This window comes from Pyxicephalus adspersus, chromosome 3 (assembly GCF_032062135.1).
Source record: "Pyxicephalus adspersus chromosome 3, UCB_Pads_2.0, whole genome shotgun sequence".
Lineage (NCBI taxonomy): Eukaryota > Metazoa > Chordata > Amphibia > Anura > Pyxicephalidae > Pyxicephalus > Pyxicephalus adspersus.
This window is the reverse complement of record NC_092860.1, coordinates 142420892-142442721: the sequence shown is the minus strand read 5'-3', so window position 1 is coordinate 142442721 and position 21830 is coordinate 142420892. Positions and strand designations below refer to the sequence as shown.

The window sequence follows — 21830 nt, the reverse complement described above, 5'->3', positions numbered from 1 at the left end:
TCACCTGTTTGCATGCTCTTCCGGAACCTGTGAGCCCACCCGCCACTGGACAGCAAATAGGAAATGTCTATGGGATCGCCTAAATGAACAGAAGGATCCCTACGCTTGTGAACAGGAAAAGAGGTAAGGTTTGGGAGTGGAGAATGATGTGAGCATGGCTTTTGGTGAGTAAGAGTAGTAATTTAATGCCAATAACAACTTAAGGCAGATATAAAAGGCAAAAATTATTGCATAAATAGTACATACTTAAATGTATTTTTTTTTAGCAGTGGCATTAGCCTTTGGGATCTCTGTTCAGTAGATATCATATAAAAAGCTGTGCTGCAATGCCAGAAACCTGCGTAAAGAAAGAGAAACTTGCTGTCTAGTCACAGGCTGGAGACCTGTAAGTGGTAATGAAATGCAGCAAAGAAAAATCAGGCCTGGGTTAGGGCTGTGCCATGTGGCAGGGTTAAGTAAATCATTGTACTGGCTGGACAGAAGCACAAATTCTATGGCAGGTAATACAGCTGCTATATAGGTATATCTATGTGTTTTCCTTTTTCCCTAAATTTGGCTCTGATATATAACTAAAGGTTCATATATGACAGTCTAAAGTAGTGGTCGCCAACCTTCTCGGACCCATGGACCACTAAATTTTCATGCCCCAGACCGTGCATGCGTGAGGAGCCGTGTGTCACTCAAAGGGTTAGAAACTTTCCCCAGAGTGACGTCATGATGCCAGAACCCGGACACTCTCTAATCGCAGGTCTGAGCCGGAAAAAGGAGGAACGGGTGGGTTGTGTCCAGAGACAGATCCTGCCCACTTCCCTGAGCCTGCGATCTGTACGGGGGACGTGGTTTGTGGCTTTGGCCGGTGTGCGCCCCCAAGTGGGGTCCTTCTCTTGACCCCGCTCAGGGCCGCACAGCCAAGAGCTGTGGACCACTGGTTGGCAACCGCTAGTCTAAAGTATCAAATCTACTTCCACTGTTATGCATAAACCTCATAACATAGGTTTATCTTCCCCAGATGAGCCAAATTTGTGCACACATTCCCCCTTCCAGACTCTGTAGATTCCAGTGGGGGGATGCAACAACAAATGCTCTCCTGCCAGTCCAGAAAACCGTGGGCAAGTCGAGTTGTCTCCAGGTACTGATTGACAAATTTCAGGTCATACCCCCTGCAACATCTTTTCATCCCACTGTACAAGCAGGCACAGCCGATATGAGGGTGACAACTCTGCTCCGAAATCAGCAACAGTGCAGCATTGTTGCCACACATCACATAATGCTGCAATTGGTGGACTTTACTGGCAGAAATAACAAGTATTTGTTAGGTGTTGCAGGGTGACCAGTGCAGATTTTTTCCCTTCATGATATGTATTTATTTAATAAACCCGTTCCAGAACAGTTTGTGTTATATTCATGCATAAAAATCTTGTTCTATAAACATGCTAACCTCTAATATTGGTTTAGTGAAATGGAACTTTTCAATATACTGTATCTGCTAGAGCTCAGGATAAAACACTGCATTTGGAGAAAAAAATGAATATATTTATTTTCAAAGACTTGGCACAAATCTCTACACTGACAAATCATGTGTAGCAATTCATAAGCTGCTAAATTATAACAACTTACCGCTGAGCTATAGAGTAAATACCATCTGGCTGCAATGTATACAGCGCCGGCTTGCTTGTAAACATGGAGATTGGTTTAACATAAGCAGCTGAAAATACAATATGACACCGAAACTTCCTTTTATTATACAAGACAGCGCCCGCCACTGAGGGAACGGATAAAAAGAAGAAACTCCATACACATTTACATATTCATAGGACAGATAAAAAAAGAAACATTTCTCACAATTCAGATTTTACAAGAAGTCTGGAAATGACACATTTGTCACCAAAAATGATGCAGAATAATGAAATGTATTTCAAATCTTCGGTACATTTCCTGTATTTGACACAGCAGAAATCAGAATTCTGTTTCAAGAAAACAATTTGAGTTGTGACAGACTGAATACACAATTTTACCTTTGTGATATTATCTGTCAATCAGAATCAGTATGATACCCAGAATATAGGAAACGTGTTGGAACATTGGAAAATCAGGAAGGCGTTCATTTTTCCGAACAACATGGTCCTGTCGTAATGCCCTAAGGTGGAGAGGAAAAGAAAATCAGAACAAAAGTTCATTGTTTTTTGTACAGTTTATTGTCCTTAGACTTATATGACATTTTTAGTTTTCTGTATGTAACAAGTGACTGATAAGTGTGAAGAAAGAATAAACACGTGCTAATGTAAATCAAAACCTGATCGATAATATCTAATATCACTTTTTTTTTATAATCATTAACCTTTTAAAATGTATAGCTCCCATTAAAATATGATAATATAAAGATTATTTGATGCTTCCTGTTATGGGGTGATAATTAACTTCTAATTGTGTTGTCAGCTTGTCACATTCTCCAAGTGGCACCGTACTCAAACCATGCATGGTCCACCATTCACACCACCATTGTAAAGCCAATAAGAGGTAAGTTCATGGAGATAGGAGATGGCTAAAAGAGACCACAAGAGATCAGAAGCTCCGAGGTGTAGAAATGAGCTGTGTGCAGTCCTGAAGCCACCTGTGAGTGTGAGAATGATCTAAACCAGTGTTTCCCCATTTTTTAGCATGGGGCAAACCCTTGAAATAACTTTCATGTCTTCAAGGAATTTCTGCTTTACTTACTATATCCACAGCTCACAGTACATTAGTGTGCTGGTCAGTACATGAGGAGCAGAGCTGAGCTGTGTGTGAGCAGAGCAAGGTTCAGAGTTGAGCTGAGAAAGAGGGGTGTGGGAGGTGCAGAGGTGAGCTGGTGCAAAGGTAAACTGTGAATAAGGGGTGCGGGATGTGCAGAAGTGGGCTGTGGATAGGGGGTGCGGGGAGTGCAGAGGTGAGCTGTCGAAAAGGGGTGCGGGGGTGAGCTGTGGATAAGGGGTGCAGGAGGTGCAGAGGCAAGCTGTAGATAAGGGGTGCGGGAGGTGCAGAGGTGAGCTGTGGATAAGGGGGGGTGAGGGAGGTGCAGAGGTGAGCTGTGGATAAGGGGTGAGGGAGGTGCAGAGGTGAGCTGTGGATAAGGGGAGCGGGAGGTGCAGAGGTGAGCTGTGGATCAGGGTTGGGGAGGTGCAGAGGTGAGCTGTGGACAAGGCGTGTGGGAGTTACAGGTGTGAGCTGTGGGTGAGCAGTGCACAAGGTGAGCTGTTGAAAAGAGGTGCGGGAGGTGCAGAGGTGAGCTGTGGATAAAAGGGTGCGGGAGGTGCAGAGGTGAGCTGTGATTAAGGGGCGCGGGAGGTGCAGAGGTGAGCTGTGGACACAAAATGCATTAAGTGCAAAAGTAAGCTTTGATGAGGGGTGTAAAGGTTAGGCACTTATTTTACAGATCAGGTCAGGTGTTTGTGTGTGCGGGGGTAGGGTCCTTAGTTGGGATGCTTCCAAAGGGGAACTTGGCCCAAAAAAAAAAAATACTGTTCGAGGAGATGGAAGGTGCATCAGCCTGTACTGAACAGAGGTTGTAAATACTGAAAACTATGCCACTACCTACTATAATTTTCCTTTCCTGGTGTTGTCTATATAAAAACTGCCATGGAAACACCATCATACTAGAAAACTGTATCGATACCAACTGTAATTTTCTTTTCTTGGTGTCTGCACTTCTAAAGCTCACATATGGAGAGGCGCCAGGGAAGACGGATACAAAAGAAGAAAGAGCTATGTAGAGAGAAGTGAGCTTGGCCTGTTTCCTGGCATGAATGGGCTTTTCTTCCATCCTCCCACTCATATCAGACCTGTTTGATGTCACGGTGCCATTATTATTACAGGTTCTGTCTGATAGAGACTTGCTGTGACATATCCATCAGTATCTCATGGCGGACATATGGCCAACGTATCATCTGATGAATTGTCTGCAAGGAAAGTTGGCAAGCATTATCTTATTTGTCATTCTGTTATTTGGACATAATATAAAGCTGTGACTGACCCTAATTCACAAGATATAGAAGTGCCGGAGTTCTTACAGATCAATCTGAGAGGTCCTATGACAGATCACATTTGTGTAAGAAACACAAACATAGAAGCAATCTGAAAACACATGCAATAGGCAGATAATACTGATTATTATGGTAAGATAGGGGGCTAGAACCATTGTCAGGTGTTAGGGTCCCGAGTTCTATTGGGGAGATTTACTCACTTTAATTGTCTTGATCTCTAGTGTAACCAGGAATAAAAAAAAGGGAAAAAAACATTTTTCCACCACAATAGGAATATAAGGAAAATCTTCCAATGGCAACATTTATTTCAGTGCCAACCAAGAGGGAATTTCCCTTACATTAGAAAGATTTCCTTTCTTTTCCTGTTGTATCTACAGGACAGGAAGTAAAGGGAGATCTCCCTAATGATACAAAGAGGAAGAAATAAAAAAATGGGAGCTAATCCTCTTCTAGTCCAAAAATTTTTTTTAAAAAATAAAGTTTTAGTTTTAGATATACCTTATAAAATTGCATACTTAGCAGGGCAATTTGAATTTGGAACATTTTGGCAATGGTGTTTGCACATGAATAATGGACAAAAACTAATACTTTTACCATTAAAAGGAAAACCTGATGCTTTTATTATTACACAGTATTTATTTAAAAATGAAACATGAGTTTAGTATTATGGTGCCACTGTGTGCTGCAGGAAGTATCTGGGGAGCATTGTCCGGGTGCAGTCCTGTAGCCACCTGTGTGTGTGAGAATCATCTAAACCAGTGTTTCCCCATCTTTTTAGCATGGGACAACCCCTTGAAATACCTTTCATATTTTCAAAGAACTTCTGCTATAATTACAATATCGACAGCTCAGAGTACATTAGTGTGCTGGTCAGTAGCCTCTTCCATTGGTGGCCATTGGAAAAAATGTCACCCTTATAAATAGCCAAAAATATCATTGATGTCACCTAAACTGACCTGAGAAACACAAAATGCTCAAGGAACCCCTAGCAATCCCTGGAAGAACCCAGTTGATAAACATTGATCTAGACTCAGACGATAAATGACTGATTTTATCATGTATAGTCTTGTAGGGTCCAAATTTTGGGAATGTAAGGTCTGAGAATAGTTCCTCCCAATTCCCTATGCAAAACAAAAGAGCTGGCCAAGACAAATACATAAGGATATCAGACTTATTCTTGCACCGTCCTACACAAGGGAAGTGCAGACATCCATGCCAGCCACTGGACCCCTAAAAAAAGGATGCCATGTGTAAGATAGGACTTTACATATACCTAGTAAGTCCTGGTTCATTAGTGTATTCCAACCTGCTGATGGCAGTTTCTTTAACCACCTGAGCATTACACTGAGGTCTAGATTTCTGTACCAAAAGTGATCCACTGTTTTTCATGAAATTTTTTTTTTAATTGTAGACCTGTAACTTACAGAAATATGTCCGAACAGGGTTCTAGTAGATAATATGAATATAAAAAATGTATTTACTTTTATTTTATTTTTTTGTATTGGATTGGATACTGGAGTTTGTATTCAATCCAATACAAAATGAGCGTTTGAATTTACCAGTTATGTACTTTGTATTAATTTTATATTATTTTGGATTGGATTGGATACGCAAGTTTGTATCCAATCAAATACAAAATATAAATTTGAATTTCCAAGTTATTTACTTTTATTTTATTTTTTTTATATTGGATTGGATAGGGAGTTTGTATTCAATCCAATACAAAATGAGCGTTTGAATTTACCAGTTATATACTTTGTAATTATTTGAATTATTTTGTATTGGATTGAATACAGGAGTTTGTATTGAATCCAATACAAAATGAATGAATGAGTTTCAATTTGAATTTCCCGCACACGCGCCAACGTCATCACGCACGCAGGGAGGAGCCATCCGTTTTCTTTTTTCTCCGCCGGACGGCTTCTCGTTTCAGAGATCATCCGGCGCTGGAAGAAGCAGGAAGTGGACAATGAGCGGGACCAGGTAAGATGCCGGCCGGCGGAACACAAGATGCCAGCCGGCTTCTTACCTGGTCCCGCTGGCACCCGACGAAGGACACCCGACGCTGGAGAGGGAGATCGACGGACGACGATCGACGGAGGACGACGCTGGAACACGAACACGACGCTGGATGAGCACAGGGGGACCAGGTAAGTGGGGATGGGAAAAATCTCGGGGTTAACCATCCTAGCCGTTTTTTTTTTTTGCCCGCACAAAGGTCGGGCTTAACGGCAAGGAGGTTAAGGAAGCCTTGGCTGGCAGTATTCACAACAGCATTACACACTAGATTGGAATCCATCATTTAATGTCTCTAAGTACCCTTTAGAGTATATTCTGCCTAGGTCTTTACTACTAGTTATAACAAATAGACATTTGGCTTGTTTTTCACCTTCTTATCAATGTAGTAACTAGCTATGAATCAGCCCTAGTTGAAGAGTATGTTATAATAGCCTCTATAGATCAGGACAATTGCCCCTTGACACCCTCAGGCCCTTTCTGATAGCTTATGTTAATATTCTCTCCCGTACACTACCTACTGCATGAACCAATTTCCAAATAATGTCACTGCTTCTAAATTGGGTCATTACTTTGCCGAAGCATTGCATGATTCCTGCATTATCAAAACCACAGTCTTATTATAGGAATGCTTGAAAAGAAATCACTACAGAGTATATATAAAAAAAAAAAAGAATCCCCAAGGTGATCTATCGAAGTAGAGCTAAATTGCTGTACTTAAATATGAGGAATAAAGTAAGTAATGCAGTCACAGTTCACAAAGTATCTGTGTGTTGCAGCAGAATTAAATTTATACTGACAGTCGCTGGGAGTTCTGTCACTCGATCGTTACTCATTGCCAATAAGGGAAGAGCGCCTATATTAGGCGGTTAATAAAACAAGCCAGTTTACGGCAAACACATAAAAACCGCCATGACCTTCATAAAAGTTACTCGTTCTAGCTGACATTTTAAGACCAGCTTCCTCAAGTGCGTCAGCGCTTTCTTTATTCAGTTGTAAAGCCGTCCCGGATTATTTTGGTTTATCAGCTGAACGTAAAGTAGGAGTGAAGAGTGGAGTAAACAAAGAATCAATCTGAAGTATTAGGTTTAACTACTTCAAGAAAATACAGCAAAAAGGCCTTGATATGATGAGGAAGGGGTTGGAATCTATCAGGAATTTTTTTTTAATGATCTGTATTTTCGGAGATTTTTTCTCAATTTCTTTTTTTAGAGACACAAGGAATTGAAGCGAAATCCCGCGCCACCACAAAAGTGGGCAAATCTAGCAGAACAGACATGAAAGATTTGTCCTCTTCTTCTAGTAACTTCTGGCAACTTAAAAATACCGCATTTCCCGTATGCTTGTGAAAATAGACATCAGGGAAAAATATGAGTTATTCTAACCAACGGGCATTAGTGTTGGTGTTCGAATTTGGGTTGTCCTTATATTCGATCCGAAAAAGGCTGTTCAAATTCGGGTAGACCCGACCTGAAAAAAACGAGATTCGGTGGTAAGAATTGGCATAAAAAAAATGTAAAAAAGCCAAGTCTCCAATTAAGAAGAGTCTGGGATCCTCGGGGCATTACAGGTTATTTAACCTGTAGTGCCACAGGGATAGTAGTGAAACAGCAGAGTTCATCCGCAGTTCAGTCCGTGGGAACTTTGCGGTCACAGCTGTGACTGCAGGCGATCCCCAGGCACTACAGGTTAATTAACCTGTAGTGAACCGGGGATAGTAGTGGAACTGCAGAGTTTATCTGCAGGTCAGTTCCCACGGTCAGGTCAACTTTGCGGTGACAGCTGTGACTGCAGGCGATCCCCGGGCACTGGAGGTTGAATAGGGACAAGTTTCCCCATCCATCACATCTAGTGTCCTGTGTTCTTGGATAGAGAATCTCTATCCAAGAACACATACTATTAGTACCGTGCAGTAACAGCAATCAGGATCGCTGTTGCAGTCCTGTAGTATGTGTTCCTAGATAGTTTCTCTATTGAAGAACACAGGACTCCCTGTGTTCTTGGATAGAGAAACTCTATCCAAGAACAAATACAACTAGTAAAGGGCTGCAAGTGCAATCTGATGGCTCTTGCAGCCCTTAACAGTCCCTAAAAATAACCCAAATTCTCCCACCATTGACTTCAATGGTGTTCGAATTCGGCATTCGACCACCCGAACAATATCTCAACCAGCCTAAACATTTGACAGGTGAAGTAAGTAACATTGATGACCACATTATAATGGCTTATGTCAATGGGTAGGATACATTGTTAAATGAACAGCCAGCTCTTGAAAAACACTTGAAGGAAACTGAAGTTCCTCTGCTTGCCCATTTGTTCTATGTCTTTGACAGGGACCAAATTGTAGGTCCCATAGCAGGTTCCATAGGGTGTTTTGGGTGGTGGTTCCGGATACCGCTAAGCATCTTAAAGAGCTTGTGGAATCCATATCTCAAAGGAGGCACCAGGTGGACCTATACAATATTAGAAAGGTTGGTTTTAATGTTTTGCCTTATTAACGTATATAGCATAAGAAACCCACATAGGTTCCTAAACCTTTACACAAAAGTAAAACAGGAATTTGCTGTAAACCCATCTCTACTTAGGGGAAACTTAAGTTCATAGACCAAAGCTCTTATGCAGATTTTCTAATTATGTTTAATTTCCAAGAAACCCAGATAATAGTTTTCATGTAACCACTGCAAAAGAATGTCTATAGCTCAGGATATGAGTGTGATTAAGGCCGATCAATTTTCCAATGGGCTAAAGGACAAATTTAGGTTTATTAAAAATAATAACTTGTATTCTCCATTACATTGGTGGTCAGTGGAAAATGGCCTACTATTTGGATGGACCGATACCGAGGCAAATCACTGGTTAAACAACAAAAAAAAAAAAAAAACACAATTTTTAGGTGTATTTTTAGTGCTGACATATTACGCAGCCCAGTACAAAGACCAAAGTCATGTCACTAGCTGTCCTTCAAAGGGACTCACAATCTAATATCCCTACCATAATCATATGTCATTACAGTCTAAGGTCAATTTTGGGGGCTGCCAATTATTTTAAATGCATGTTTTTGAAATGTGGGAGGAAATGGGAGTACCTGGAGGAATCCCTCGCAAACATTGGGAGAACTTGCAAACTCCATGCAGATAATGTCCTGGCCGGGATTCGAACCTGGGACCCAGCACTGCAAAGGCCAGAGTGCTAACCACCGAGTAGGTGTAGAGTTTTTAGTGAAAAAAGTTTACACATAACTATATTACAGACTGATTGCAAGGCCCCTGAACAATGTATTGTCACCAAAATTGCAAAGGTAGGTGGTGGCGGTGAGGGGGTGTAGCAGAAGGGAACGTGCTGCAAGTTAGAAAACATGTAGTTTTCCTGTAAATCAGATTATGGTTAATTAAACACTAAGCTGCCTCCCAAATTTTCAAGGTATTGGCAAAGACAACAAACATAGCATTGTAACTAAAATTACTGAGGAGGTCAAGAGAACCTGTTGGACATAACCCAAGTGCTTTTTAAATTATTTTTTCAATAAAAATATGTTTTCTTGGTTAGATTTTAACTTTTCAATTATCTTGAAAAGTCCATTATCGTGTTTCGGTGGATTTTTGGGGAAATTTGCACTAAAATTTTGGAATTTCACTCATTCATACATGGTGGCCAGTAGAGAAATGTCCTTCTACTTGGAACGTCAGTGAGGAAATATCTCCTTATGTAGGTCAGTAATGTCTGCATACTTGGGTGGTCAGTGAAGCAATGTCCCCTTATCTTGGTCAGTAAGTCCTCCTACTTGGGTGGTCCGTTTTGATCTATTGGCAATCAATGTAAGAGAAATGACTTCTTACATTGATTGCCAGTAAAGCAATGTTCCCTCATATTGTTTGCCAATAGAGGAATGTCTGCATACTTGGGTAGTCAGTGGAGAAATGCCCTCATACTATTTTTTTTTAGTGCTGTGAAGTTGCCTGTGCTGAATGTTAACCTTTAGGTATGCAGGCACCATTAGGTTTGCCAGTCGCTGAAGGAACCCCCCTGAACCTCTGAAGGAAACCCCATTGTGAAAGACTAGTTTGTCAGCCATATGTGACAGTGTTTGGGCACATTGGAGCGCCATAAATTTTGAACGGCTCCCAAAGCACAAATGCAATGCTGCACCGAGGCTGTGGAGCATCTTACTGCAGAATACAACATTAGACAAAATAATGTATATTCAATTCTGTTGGACATTTTTTTGTGTTCTCAAATTATTAGAATTGCACATTAGTTCATGAATAAGCCAAGATCTAAATATACTGTAAGTTAATCAAGCCAAAGGATTGATAAAAGTGCATACTTTCTGTAAAGCACCATTTAGCATGCTAACATTAAAAGTACTGTAGATAAAGTAACATATTTGCAATGAGATAGCAGAGGTTTTGCATTGTTAATGGAAAAAACAAAGAAACAAAAATGTCAAGCACTCTCATAAACACCACCTATACAATTGAATGTTTATGGGATTATATTACAACTGAATGCTCATTATATTTTAAAAAATAATTTCTAGTTCCCTGTAAATTTATTGTGTGCACTCTCACCCTCCCTAGAACAAAATGGTGCTGATTTACTCTGTCTTTATTAATCTGTCACCAGAAATGATAATTTCCATTGACAGTCTGATGTCCGGATGGTTTAAAAGATTGGACAATTCAATATCAAAATCCTCAAATTAAGCCTCCCTGTAGTCTGAACTCTGCAAAGCAGTCAGCAACCCCAAAGCTAATACTAATCTTATCTCTAAGGCTATGTACACACGTAAAATAATTGGAAAGGATCGACAAAAGACTGCATGATGCACGAACGAGCGCTGTACACGCCGATATCAGCCCTGAGGCGATTATTGGACAAGAATCATCCTACGTGTGTATGTAACCTAAAGATTTTTGTGGAGTTTACATTAAGCCACTCTGTATCTCTAACAAAACCATAACTGATTGTTTGCATACTCACTCTTCCTGCACAAGATCCTCAGTGCAAACAATTACCTCTGTACGAAATGATCAGGAACAATGATCAGAACCTACTATAGTCCGACTGAATATACACAAAAGACATTGGCATCTGTGCCAAGTATCCACAACTTTTTTTTTTTTTTTTAAGAAATCTTTATGTGGTTACAACAGAAGCAATGCAATACTGGATATTATGTGGTTACAACAGAAGCAATGCAATACTGGATATTATGTGGTTACAACAGAAGCAATGCAATACTGGATATTTTTACAATATAAGAGAAGGAGACAATGAGAGGGCAGAAAATATGCAGGGAGGGAGGAGATGGGGACCTAAGATGGAAACCTTTTCCATGTGGTAGTACAGATGAGGGTTTGAGAACACTAGTAAATGGGTTGAGGGAAAGTTCAACTGGTGGGGCCCTCTTAAGAGGTGGTGTACATCTTGTGGGAAACCAAATATTCTCTGCCTCGGAAATAGGGTGGGAGTTAGTCTATGAACCCCGAGATATTATAGATCGGGGGGGGGGGGGTCACCTATTATACATACTAAATACCATGAAGTGTGCTGGAACTTTGGTGGTTGGGTTAAGTATCTATAAAGTTCTCCCAGGTGTCAAAAAAATACCTGCGTTTGCTGTGTGGTTTCTATCCATTCCAAGTACAATAAATATTGTAATTTGGTGAGAAATAAGTGCATGGGGGAGTCTGAAATATAGCAACGGAAAATAGTCTTCTTCCCAACTGCCGAGAGGATCAATGCTAGATGTCGTATGCCCTTGGAGTAACAGTTGCCATTTCCCCCATCTGGCCCAGGATTGCCCAAACTGGTGGAAAGTGCAGTGAGGTACATAGAAAAGAAAAACTTGCATTTATTAGTATAAGTGTATTTAAATGCTACAGGGCACACACTGTTACTAACCAGCATCAAAGATTAATGGGGTCTCCAGCAGTTTACCTGGAGTTTAGCTTTAAAATCCTTACTGATAACTGATCAGGAAGTGCAGCAAGATCTCTTGACCACAAAATTCCAGTTGTCCTAGAAAACATTCATGCATGTCAGAGTATTTGGATGAACATATAGCAGGGGTGGGGTGAGTGGATTAGATCTTACACATGCATACGGTATCACTTGCTAATTTGAATGAAAGCCACATCTATAAGACTATATAAAGGACATTTTTGGACATTAGGCCACTTATTTTCTCCATTATTATTTTTTTATTATTATTTTCTCCAAAACAGTACACAAACCCTTGGACTGCAGTTCACAGCATTTGCAGATATGTTTTTTCTTCCATGCTGCCTGTAATGCGATCTCTGGAATGATACAAAATCATTTTTGTAATATATTACAGGCAACATTAAGAGTAAACTAAAACCACTCACTCTTCATTTTCATTAAATCAGCAATTCCAGAAAGGGATCATGTTGCGTTCAACAAGAAAATTATAAAGCGGTTCAATTAGAGATGATTAGGAATGTTTTTACTTGTCATTCTATCAACTACTTGATGGTAGAGAAAAAAAAAGTGACAATTTCCTCTTCCAGAACAATAGAAAATTGATGAAAATTGTTTCCATCACTGCATTTCACTAAAGAGTAGTACCAGGGGGAATGAATTTATTTGATGTAAAAGTTTGAGATGTTTAAAATACAGTATTTGCCTTTCTGTTGTATAGTAGAGACATTTCTACAAATTTGTACCATTCAGCTGTAACAATTGTGGATCTATAAAGACCCTTTGGAGACCCCCTATGGATCTATGGACCCAAAAGGGCAGCCAGACCAGACCTCTGCTATCTGCAGACACCTTGTTCCATCAACAGTTTCTAACTAAATTGGGCATCTAGTAATGTGCAACTTCTATGGACCAATCTATGGACTTCTATGGACCAATAATGGTAAGCTTTATTAAATGTGCTTAAAACTCCATCATAATACCTACTGAAGGTGGAAGTGTATAAATTCAAGCCTAACCCCAATTTTCATTGGCTGACAAATCAGTATTATTACCCTGGATAATGAACATCATAGCCACCATTGTGAGAAATAACAGATCTGTCAGGATCATTAGGTTAACCCGGCTACAAGGGGGCTGGGGAAAAAAATTGCTGTTTTACCATTTACCACATCGTGCATGTAAGTCTCATATTTGGTGCTGGTATTCCCTTTAGAAAAGAACACAGATTTTAGCTTTGTAATGGTAATGATTTTTTGAAAGAAAATGAAATGCTACTTTTGCACAATAATGAACAGAATGAAAGACTTTAAATTCCTTTCACTCAATGCCGCAGCCTTAGTTTTTAGCATTGGTAAAAATCTGCAGTATTTATATAATGGTGGTGAGCCAGTTCATATAAAACAATGGTGGTGCCAGACTTCTGGCCCCCAAGCTACAAATGCATATTCACTCACCATGGTCAGGCCAGACACGTACAAAATCTAGTTTATAGCATGACAGGTGATCCTTTTCTCATACACCAGCGTTTAGTATTTTATATATGACAACACCTTTACATTACTCTTGTTCAAGGTCATTTACTTGGATGGCATAGATTTAGGCTACATACACACGTCAGGTGATTTTCATCAATCGCCTCAGGGTTAGTATTGAACAAGAATCTGTGTACAATGCTCATCCAACATCTTTCATTGAATCGTCCTGGCAGATCCACAATCGTAGCACATCGTCCGGATGACAAGCGCTGTACACACGCCAGATATCAGCCCAGAGGCGATTACTGGACAAGAATCATCTTGACGCGTGTACATAGTATTTTACAGATTTTATGATCAAACATGACCATCCCCTCTCAATAAGCTTGTTGGACATTCCAACAAAAACAGACCAATAGCCTCCCCTTTGCCAACCTCTACTCTTCCGGGAAGCCTATTCTGCCAAAAGTGAAATTGTAACATTACGGATGCTGGGTAAGACCGTGTAGTCCATAGGCATGCTGCTCCTTCCCATTGCAGAGATAAACTTATAATATTGAGGATTTCAAAATACATTTGATATTTGCAAGTACCTCCTCTTCCTGACCTCACCTCCAAAATTACAAAGATTTGTTTATTAGGAACATCGTTACATACTTTTTTGAAAAATGCCATTTGTGGGTAAAAGTGATCTGGTTTTTACTTTTTGCCAAGTATTTTCTGTTTAATTTTCAGTTTTAAAATATTCTTTTGACAATCTTGTTTAATTATTCAAGAAGCAATAACTAGAACTTTTTTTTTGAACCAAAGAATGGCTCAAAACCTAGTCCTTCTGCTCCTGTAACTGCTTTCTTGCGTCTTCAAGGCATCTGCTCAGAACTTTGTCACACAGCAGCTATCCTAGAACTGATTCCTGTATTACAATTGTGATCTGTGTTGAGATTTGCCAAGGGAAAGTCTTCCAATTATGATTTCAAATGGTCTATAGCTTTAGAAGAAAATTAGTCATTAAAGTTGCCTGTCCTCCATTCTCTTCTTCTTTTGTTCAAAGTTAGAGCCACCAGCAGCAATGTCTTCAACATTTGATACATCCATTTTCCAGATGCCCTACTGCCCAATGTGTGCCGTTGTTCCACGCACCAGGTCACCGTTCTGCATCTAAGACACAATAATGGTGCAGAGTCTGCTGGGTGAACCCACATGAGGACCCAACACATTAACGTGTCCGATCTTAAAGGTTTATGGTAGGAGCTTTCCTCTGAGAAACCAAAATCCAAGAACTAGTGGGAAACTACATTTTAGTGATAAAGTTCCTTTAAAAGATTACACCATGCATAGGTGACCCCAAGGGTATATTTTTTATAGGTTCTTTAATATATTATATTGTCTATCTTGCATATATTTTTATATCACTCATCTTTTATATCTATCTATCTGACATTTAAATACCTGTGCTTTAAATGACAAATATAGTACCTGACTTATTTGTGCCCATCTCATTGGAAAAGCGACATTAGTCTATCCCTTCCTATTGTGCCAGCCAGTTTGTTATACACTCCCAGCTACTCCGTCTGGTTTCACTTTGCTGACGAATGCGCCACGCTTCATATAGGCAGATTCTATCTATATTTTTAATTTGTGTTTTTCTGGCATCTTGCTGTGCAGCCGCTGAAATATTTATCCTCAGCACTTACTATATTTAAAAGCTTTAGATATTTGCATAAGCCTCGGCTCGGAGTGAAATCTTAGCACGTCAGGGAGGGCTCCTTAAATGTATTTACAAGCTTGCTGACAAAACAGAGGAGCTGGGGCATTCATTATTTTTCTAATTTAAACAGCAGATTCAACCAAAAGCAACATTTTGAGTTGCATAGTGGTTGGCAATCTCAACCACATACCGGCTCTTCTGTATCTTAGACCAATGATTCTCTAGCGGAGTTCCCTAGAGTATCTCCAGAGCTTGCTAGGGGTTCCTGGAGCAATGAGCAGTTTGACTGATATTAATTTTTTTCTGTAACAGTGGCTGCCTTTCGGGTGGCCAGCATTCTTCCCACTGACCACCACGCTAATGTACAGCGAGCTGTGGATATAGTAATTAAAGGTTACCTAAAACCGATTTCAATGGTTCCTCCATGTTTATAAGGTCAAGAGACTTTCTTAGAGGATGTACTGGTGAAACATTGTACCTTAAGCAAGATTACAACTGGGAATAACATACAATAAAAGCTTCCCAAAAGTGAGCAAACTCCCTATTGCCCCATATAGTTCTTATACCAGCCTTTTGTTTTTAAGTTACCAGCTGCCTCTTACCAATCCAGAATGAACTGAAACCAGGACTACATATCCAAATGCTTGTACTGACCAGGAACATATGGAAGCCACTGGATCACCATAGCAGGTGAACATTTTCAGAGGAAGAGGTTGGCTCATTTCAAAGCATGGATTTCCAAAAAAAAACTAAAAAAAAAAATAACGGACTTTCTAAAATGTAAACTGACTAGGCATTGGGTAAAACATTGATGTAACCCACAGAGAGGCTAAAATTAGCTGCCAGACATCTCACAGAACTTCATAAAGGGAAGGGGAGCGTCATGCTTTCAGGTCTTCATTGGAATCTCCCATCTCCAGTAAGTGATTGGAACTCACCTGTTTGATAGTGAAGTCATTGATAAGGTGATGGTTGTGCTCATTTAAGCTGCAGTGCAGAGTTACACAGTCACTATGAAACAGAAGGTCTTGGAGAGTGCTGACCCGCTGGAGGCCAAGTGCTCGTTCTATTCCATCTGATAAATACGGGTCGTAGAAAATGACATTGAAACCAAAAGTCTTTGCCCTCAGTGCTACAGCTTGACCGACTCGTCCTGCAAAACAAGACCAATATCATTAGTAAAGCCAAATAGAAAACACATTACTAGCAAAAATGAACTTAATGGAAAACTAATGTACACACAGTTCATTATTGTTTCAATTATTTCAGATGTTTGTTGGAAAAGATTGTGAAAGATAGTTTCCAAAGACAGACGACTGACAGATGAATGAACGAGTGCTGTACACGGCGCAGTTTCATGGAGAGGAGAAGAAGAACGAGTGAGTGGCAGCTGCCCCCTTCTGCCTTCACTTCCATAGCAGTCGTTCATGAAACAGCCAGGACGGATCCATGGGCGACCTCTTTACACAGCTCAAATCGGCTGAGAATCATCGGAGTGTACATAGCATTAACCATTATACCAGAGAACCAACATTCTTTATATACAATACCATTTTCCGGCTTGACAACTGAAAAGATAGCCATTTCAGCGTGAGCACATCTTTTCACATTTGTTCACCATATTTTTAAAGTAGTGATAGCCAAATTGCCACCACTTAAAGTGGTCAGTTGATCATTTCCCCAAACACTTATCCCCACAATAAACTGCAAAGTGGGGAATAGTCACAGTGGTCACTTATTGCTACATCGAGCATTTGTACTTCATTTATGTTGGAGTCAGTGAATCGGATTACCAATTATGGTAAACCATAGCTCTGCTCTCCAGGGAACAAAACCTAAAACCATGGCACAGGTTTCTAAAAGTGGAGAACAAATTCTGTTCACCATTTTTTTTACATGGAGACCAAGATGTATTCATTGGTAGAGACTAGACTTAAGCTATGTACACATCAGATAATTCTCGTCCGATAATGGTCTCGGCTGATATTGGACGAAAATCTGGCGTCTGTAGAGCACTCGTCATCCTTCTTCCGGACAACCGTACTGGTGGATCCAGAGACGAGGGACAATCATAGGGAAAGTGAAGGGAGAGAGCACAGCGGGGTGCCACTCCCTTCTACCCCCTCCCCATAGAGCAGAGCGACGCTGTACATGTGTGATGTACAACACTCGTTCATTTATCTTTCAGTATTTTGTCACTGGAAAGGATCGTGAAAGATGCTTTTCCCAACGATAACTACCGACTGTGTATGCAGCCAAAAGGTTTCAGTGTTTAGCTTTTGCCATAGAGATACATGTAGTGCAATTTTAAGAGCTAAAGGAGATGCTCATATGGGGCAGTAATTCTCAGATAATTGAATGCAGAGCAAAGGATAAAGCTCAGATGTTAATAAGCAGAACACACCTTGTGCAGACGTTATCTGCAAGCTTGTCTTAGGTGTGTGGATAAAATTATTGAAACCAAAAGATCTGCTCCAAATCCAGGCAATTGGCATTCTTTAGAATGAGTTCAGAAATGGCAGCTTACATAATTTCTCAGCATAGGTCCTCTATAGTAAACCCTAGCTGAATTACATTTCAGTAGATTGCTAAACTAACATTTTAATACACATAAATCCTGGATTTGAGTGTATTAATCCTTTGAGAAAAAAAAAAAAAAAAAAAAACTTTACTATCCTTTGCTGCATTTGAATGGGGCTGAATCTTCAGCAGTTTTTGTAGCCATTTCCTGAAAGGGCTGCATGGCATTTTTTAGGGTCTGTTTTCTGATGGTGAAAACAATGGACTATGAGTATGCTAATGGTAGCTTGTAATCTCAAATCCCGTTATTGAGAGACAATGCTGGAACCCAAATGGAAGACAAAGAAAGTGTTACCCATAACATAGAAAGTTCCTAAACAATGTAAAAAAGACTTAACATGTAAATTTTGTTTTGCATTTTAGTAATTGGGTTTACATCTACTTATTGAGCGCTCTCAAGTTTGTGCAGCTGACCATTGTTAGTCAATCATGCAATGCACTTCATCTATTGGGGGTGTGGGACATTAGGCTTCAATGTGAATAATAGGATAATGCATCATACTAAATATTATGGTGACAACCTCTAAAACCAGTAAACAGATACCCTGCTGGTAAGAAAGTAAACACAAAATGCCTGGCAAACTATAGTGCCGGAACTGCATCACTAATTCAACTGCTAGTTACATCCATCCATCTGAAGCCAAGGCACCTGGCTTGACCAATGTATGGATCACCAATAGTTTTAAGGAGACACTGCCAGGCATAAAAGATCAAGAAAAAAATATCCTGGCTATAGAGAAGTGTTTATTCTCACCTCTGGTGTCTACAATCCAGTGTTGTGTAGGGATGAGGCTGGAGTTTCTACAACTTGGGCTCATGGCAAACTTTTGTCCAAAATGCTAACTTTACAACAGCCAATTGGTTCTCATTGTGGCTCCTATTTACCTTGCCATGCATTGTGAAAGGTGGTTTACAGTGGGTTACCTCTGCTAACCACCAACTGAAAGGCTGTAGGCTGGTTGTTCATACACACAACAGGCATCACCCCCATTGGCTGCTGGCTCCTAGGGACAGTGGCACTGCTTACAATCAGCCAATGGGAAAGCAGCCCACTATGTTAGTAACTGGCTGACTGTTTGCTTATCTTAATAGCAAGTAGTAACTACCAAACCCATAAAGAACTAAGCAAGAGCAAAGAACCAATCACTAGCACAGTGGGTTCTATCCTCCACATAATACAAATAATTTGGTCAATTTACTGTAGGAATAAAAATGCTTAGTAAATAGGATGCAATTTTCACATCAATAGCAAATCATAAGTAACAGATTGCACATGATTGGAGGATTAAAGTGAACACAGCCTCATCTCATCTGCTAAGCTCAGGGAACATTCTATTTAGAAGTGAAAAGTCTACTTTAGTTAATCAACCCCCCGGTGTTCAATTTCATGGTAAGGAGTAAATTAAAGTTTTCTACATGCCGAAGGATATGGAAGTTTCCATCCTGAGAATAATTAAGTTCTGGCACAACAGTTTCTAAATGCTCGAGGTATATACAGTACACATAGCTGTGTCCTCGGAAGGTCTGCGACAAGCAAAAACGGTCATTGTCATCTTATTTTAAGCCGTAGAAAAGAATTAGCAATTCAGGCTCATGCAGAACGCCATCATCTGCAGAGGGTCCAGTTTCAGGTTGGCGCTGGAATTAATTCCCATGACAAGTGGGTCAGAAAAGAACGGTTGTTGACAGCTTTGCATTGCAAGCATTCCCTGAGATATGCACAATTCTATACCAGGCTTAGATGCGCTGGATTTCACTTATTCAGCTGACTTAGTTATCATCCCCACTCAGGCCCATACTCATGACAAAACATTGAGCTCAAGCAGATTATATTTCTCACTTGCTGCTGGCAATAGAGCTGCTTATAGCAGGGGGTCCGCTTCCTAAAGGAGACGGGGTAGAGAAAGACATGCAAGTGGTCCCGCTGCAGTTTACTGTAAAAACCACAGGGGGGCACTGTGACATCCAAGAAAAGAGAAGATAACCGGTCCAAAGCTCGCAACCATCATACATTGAAAAGGTCAACTAAACTGAAAACTGTCTTTTCTGACTTTTTATCATACTTCAATAAGATTAAATCTGTAGTCACATTATTATTTCCGTATTCAAAATTTAAGTTTCCAACACGCACAAACCAGTACAGAACATGAAGCTCGCCAACATCCAAAGTCCTCCAACAAAGTTAAGCATTAGATGGATCAAGGGGTATCTAGCCAAAATAGGCCACAGTAGGCAAGAGGATTTTAAGGGTATTGAGAATCAGCAAGGGCAACTGAAATGAATTTAAGTATAAGTCCCCAACAAAAAACAATTTGTCTATATAAGTGCCTCCTGGATTATATGTTCACATCCAAATTTTTGGCCACTTACAGTTGGCCTACATAGCCACAGCAAAGTTCTTTTGGCCAGTGTGGTTGCCCATTCAACAGGGTGGACAGGACAGATGAATATAACCATCCAATGCACTATTTTGCACTGGGATGGAGACACCATAATAAGAGTACTTTGAGGGCACTATACCCGGGAAGCATCATAATGGGAAGGGAGAATGGTCAAAGGGGAGAAGTGGACATGCTGCAAAAGCCACACACGGTGGGGAAGGTAGGGGTAATACAATGATGGTATAAATGTTAGAGGGGTACCCTAAAGAGAACCCCCACACTTTATCTTGGCCTTCAAATTTCACCGACTGTTCCATTCATAGGATATAGCACTGCTACAACAGGACATTTCAGGCATTGTCTAATAACTGCATTTTGGACAACTGAGTACAATTAGAGAAAATATCCTAGAAAAAGTTTCACTGTTAGATGAATTTCCACATTTGTTAAACAAGACAGCATCTTTAAAAAGTAATTTCATGTGGAAAAACTGCAAGTCCCTCACATCATGAATAAATGCTACACCCATAATGCCAAATATACCTTGCCCCCAAGCTAATGTTTGTCAGAGGATTATCACACCTCAAAGACTGAAAAACCAGTTTCTGGATGGGAAAAATAAGATGACAGCATATGAGAAAGACAGACATATAAAAGGGAGGTTTAACCAACTCCTCAAACATAATATACAAAAAAAAAAAAAAAAAGCCCATGCATTAAAAACAATACAAAAATGAGGAGACCCAAAAGATGGCTTGTGGAAAATTTAGGCACAAATAGATATAAGGTTAGACTTGCAAGATCTGACTAGCTTGTAGTATTTGTAGGTTGCAGTGTGCATAGAATCACAAACTATTACTAGTGCTACTGCATGTTCATTCCTATGTAAAAAGATGGAGGAGTAGTGCAGACCAGTGGCACTTATATTGGAAACAAAACAGAACTAGTCAAAGTCCAGACAGCTGTTGTCCCATGGTTATTCCACAGAAAAGAATTGGATAAACCAAATCAGGAGTTTTCAGCTAGGTACACACTTCTAATAATTATCGCTAGAAAACAAACGACTAACGAATATTTTGAATGGTCATATTGTGCACAATTCTGTACATGTTGTAACAATACGATCGTTCAAATATAATCCACCAATCGTGTACACATGCTAGATATGATCATTTGAATGATTCAGGAAGTGACATGTAAAGGAGAACGACCGTACACACAATAGATAGCGAACGATCGTCGCTCAATCAGATCCGCTGGGACGGTCATTCATTTCCAGCAACAATCCTTGCTCGTCGGCGTCGTTGGTCAGTCGTGCACTTTTGTTAACGATTATCGGACCATTGGTCGTTAGTTTTTAATGATAAATATTGCAAGTGTGTACGCAGCTTAAGGTGAAAGTTAATTTGTATGTTATGGCAGCCTAAGACCTGAAAAATATCTTCACCTAAACAATTTAAATGAAAATTAGAGTTGCCTTAAAATTACTATATTGTATAGTATTCTCAAAGGCAAAAATGCTGTAAAACATGCAACTTAGCCACCATATTGCTCAGATTTGTTTGAGGGAAACAATTTATGCAGTTTGTTGTCCACCTGTAGTAAAGATTAAAAAATGACTGCATATAAGAAAGCTTAAATGTGGTCAGTGTCAAACTTTCCTGTATGATTGGATAAAGCAGCATATATAAGCTTCTACTGCTGCAGG

The 21830-nt window shown here is 40.0% G+C and overlaps 1 protein-coding gene and 1 long non-coding RNA gene across 2 annotated transcripts in view; both read right to left on the bottom strand.

The window, feature by feature from the left end:
• Positions 1-1719: 1719 nt before the first annotated feature.
• On the bottom strand, positions 1720-11130 carry LOC140327257 (uncharacterized). The gene is made up of 3 exons (XR_011920005.1): positions 11013-11130; positions 3654-3932; positions 1720-2137 (listed from the first exon to the last, which is right to left on the bottom strand). It is a non-coding gene; the product is annotated as an uncharacterized lncRNA (long non-coding RNA).
• Positions 11131-13975: 2845 nt separating this feature from the next.
• Positions 13976-21830, bottom strand: part of CTBP1 (C-terminal binding protein 1) — a 269296-nt gene continuing 261441 nt past the window's right edge. The window contains exon 7 of the mRNA XM_072406893.1: positions 13976-16314. Within this exon, the coding sequence (XP_072262994.1) occupies positions 16043-16314 (272 nt within the window). The 3' untranslated portion in view covers positions 13976-16042. The remainder of the gene's footprint in view (positions 16315-21830) is intronic.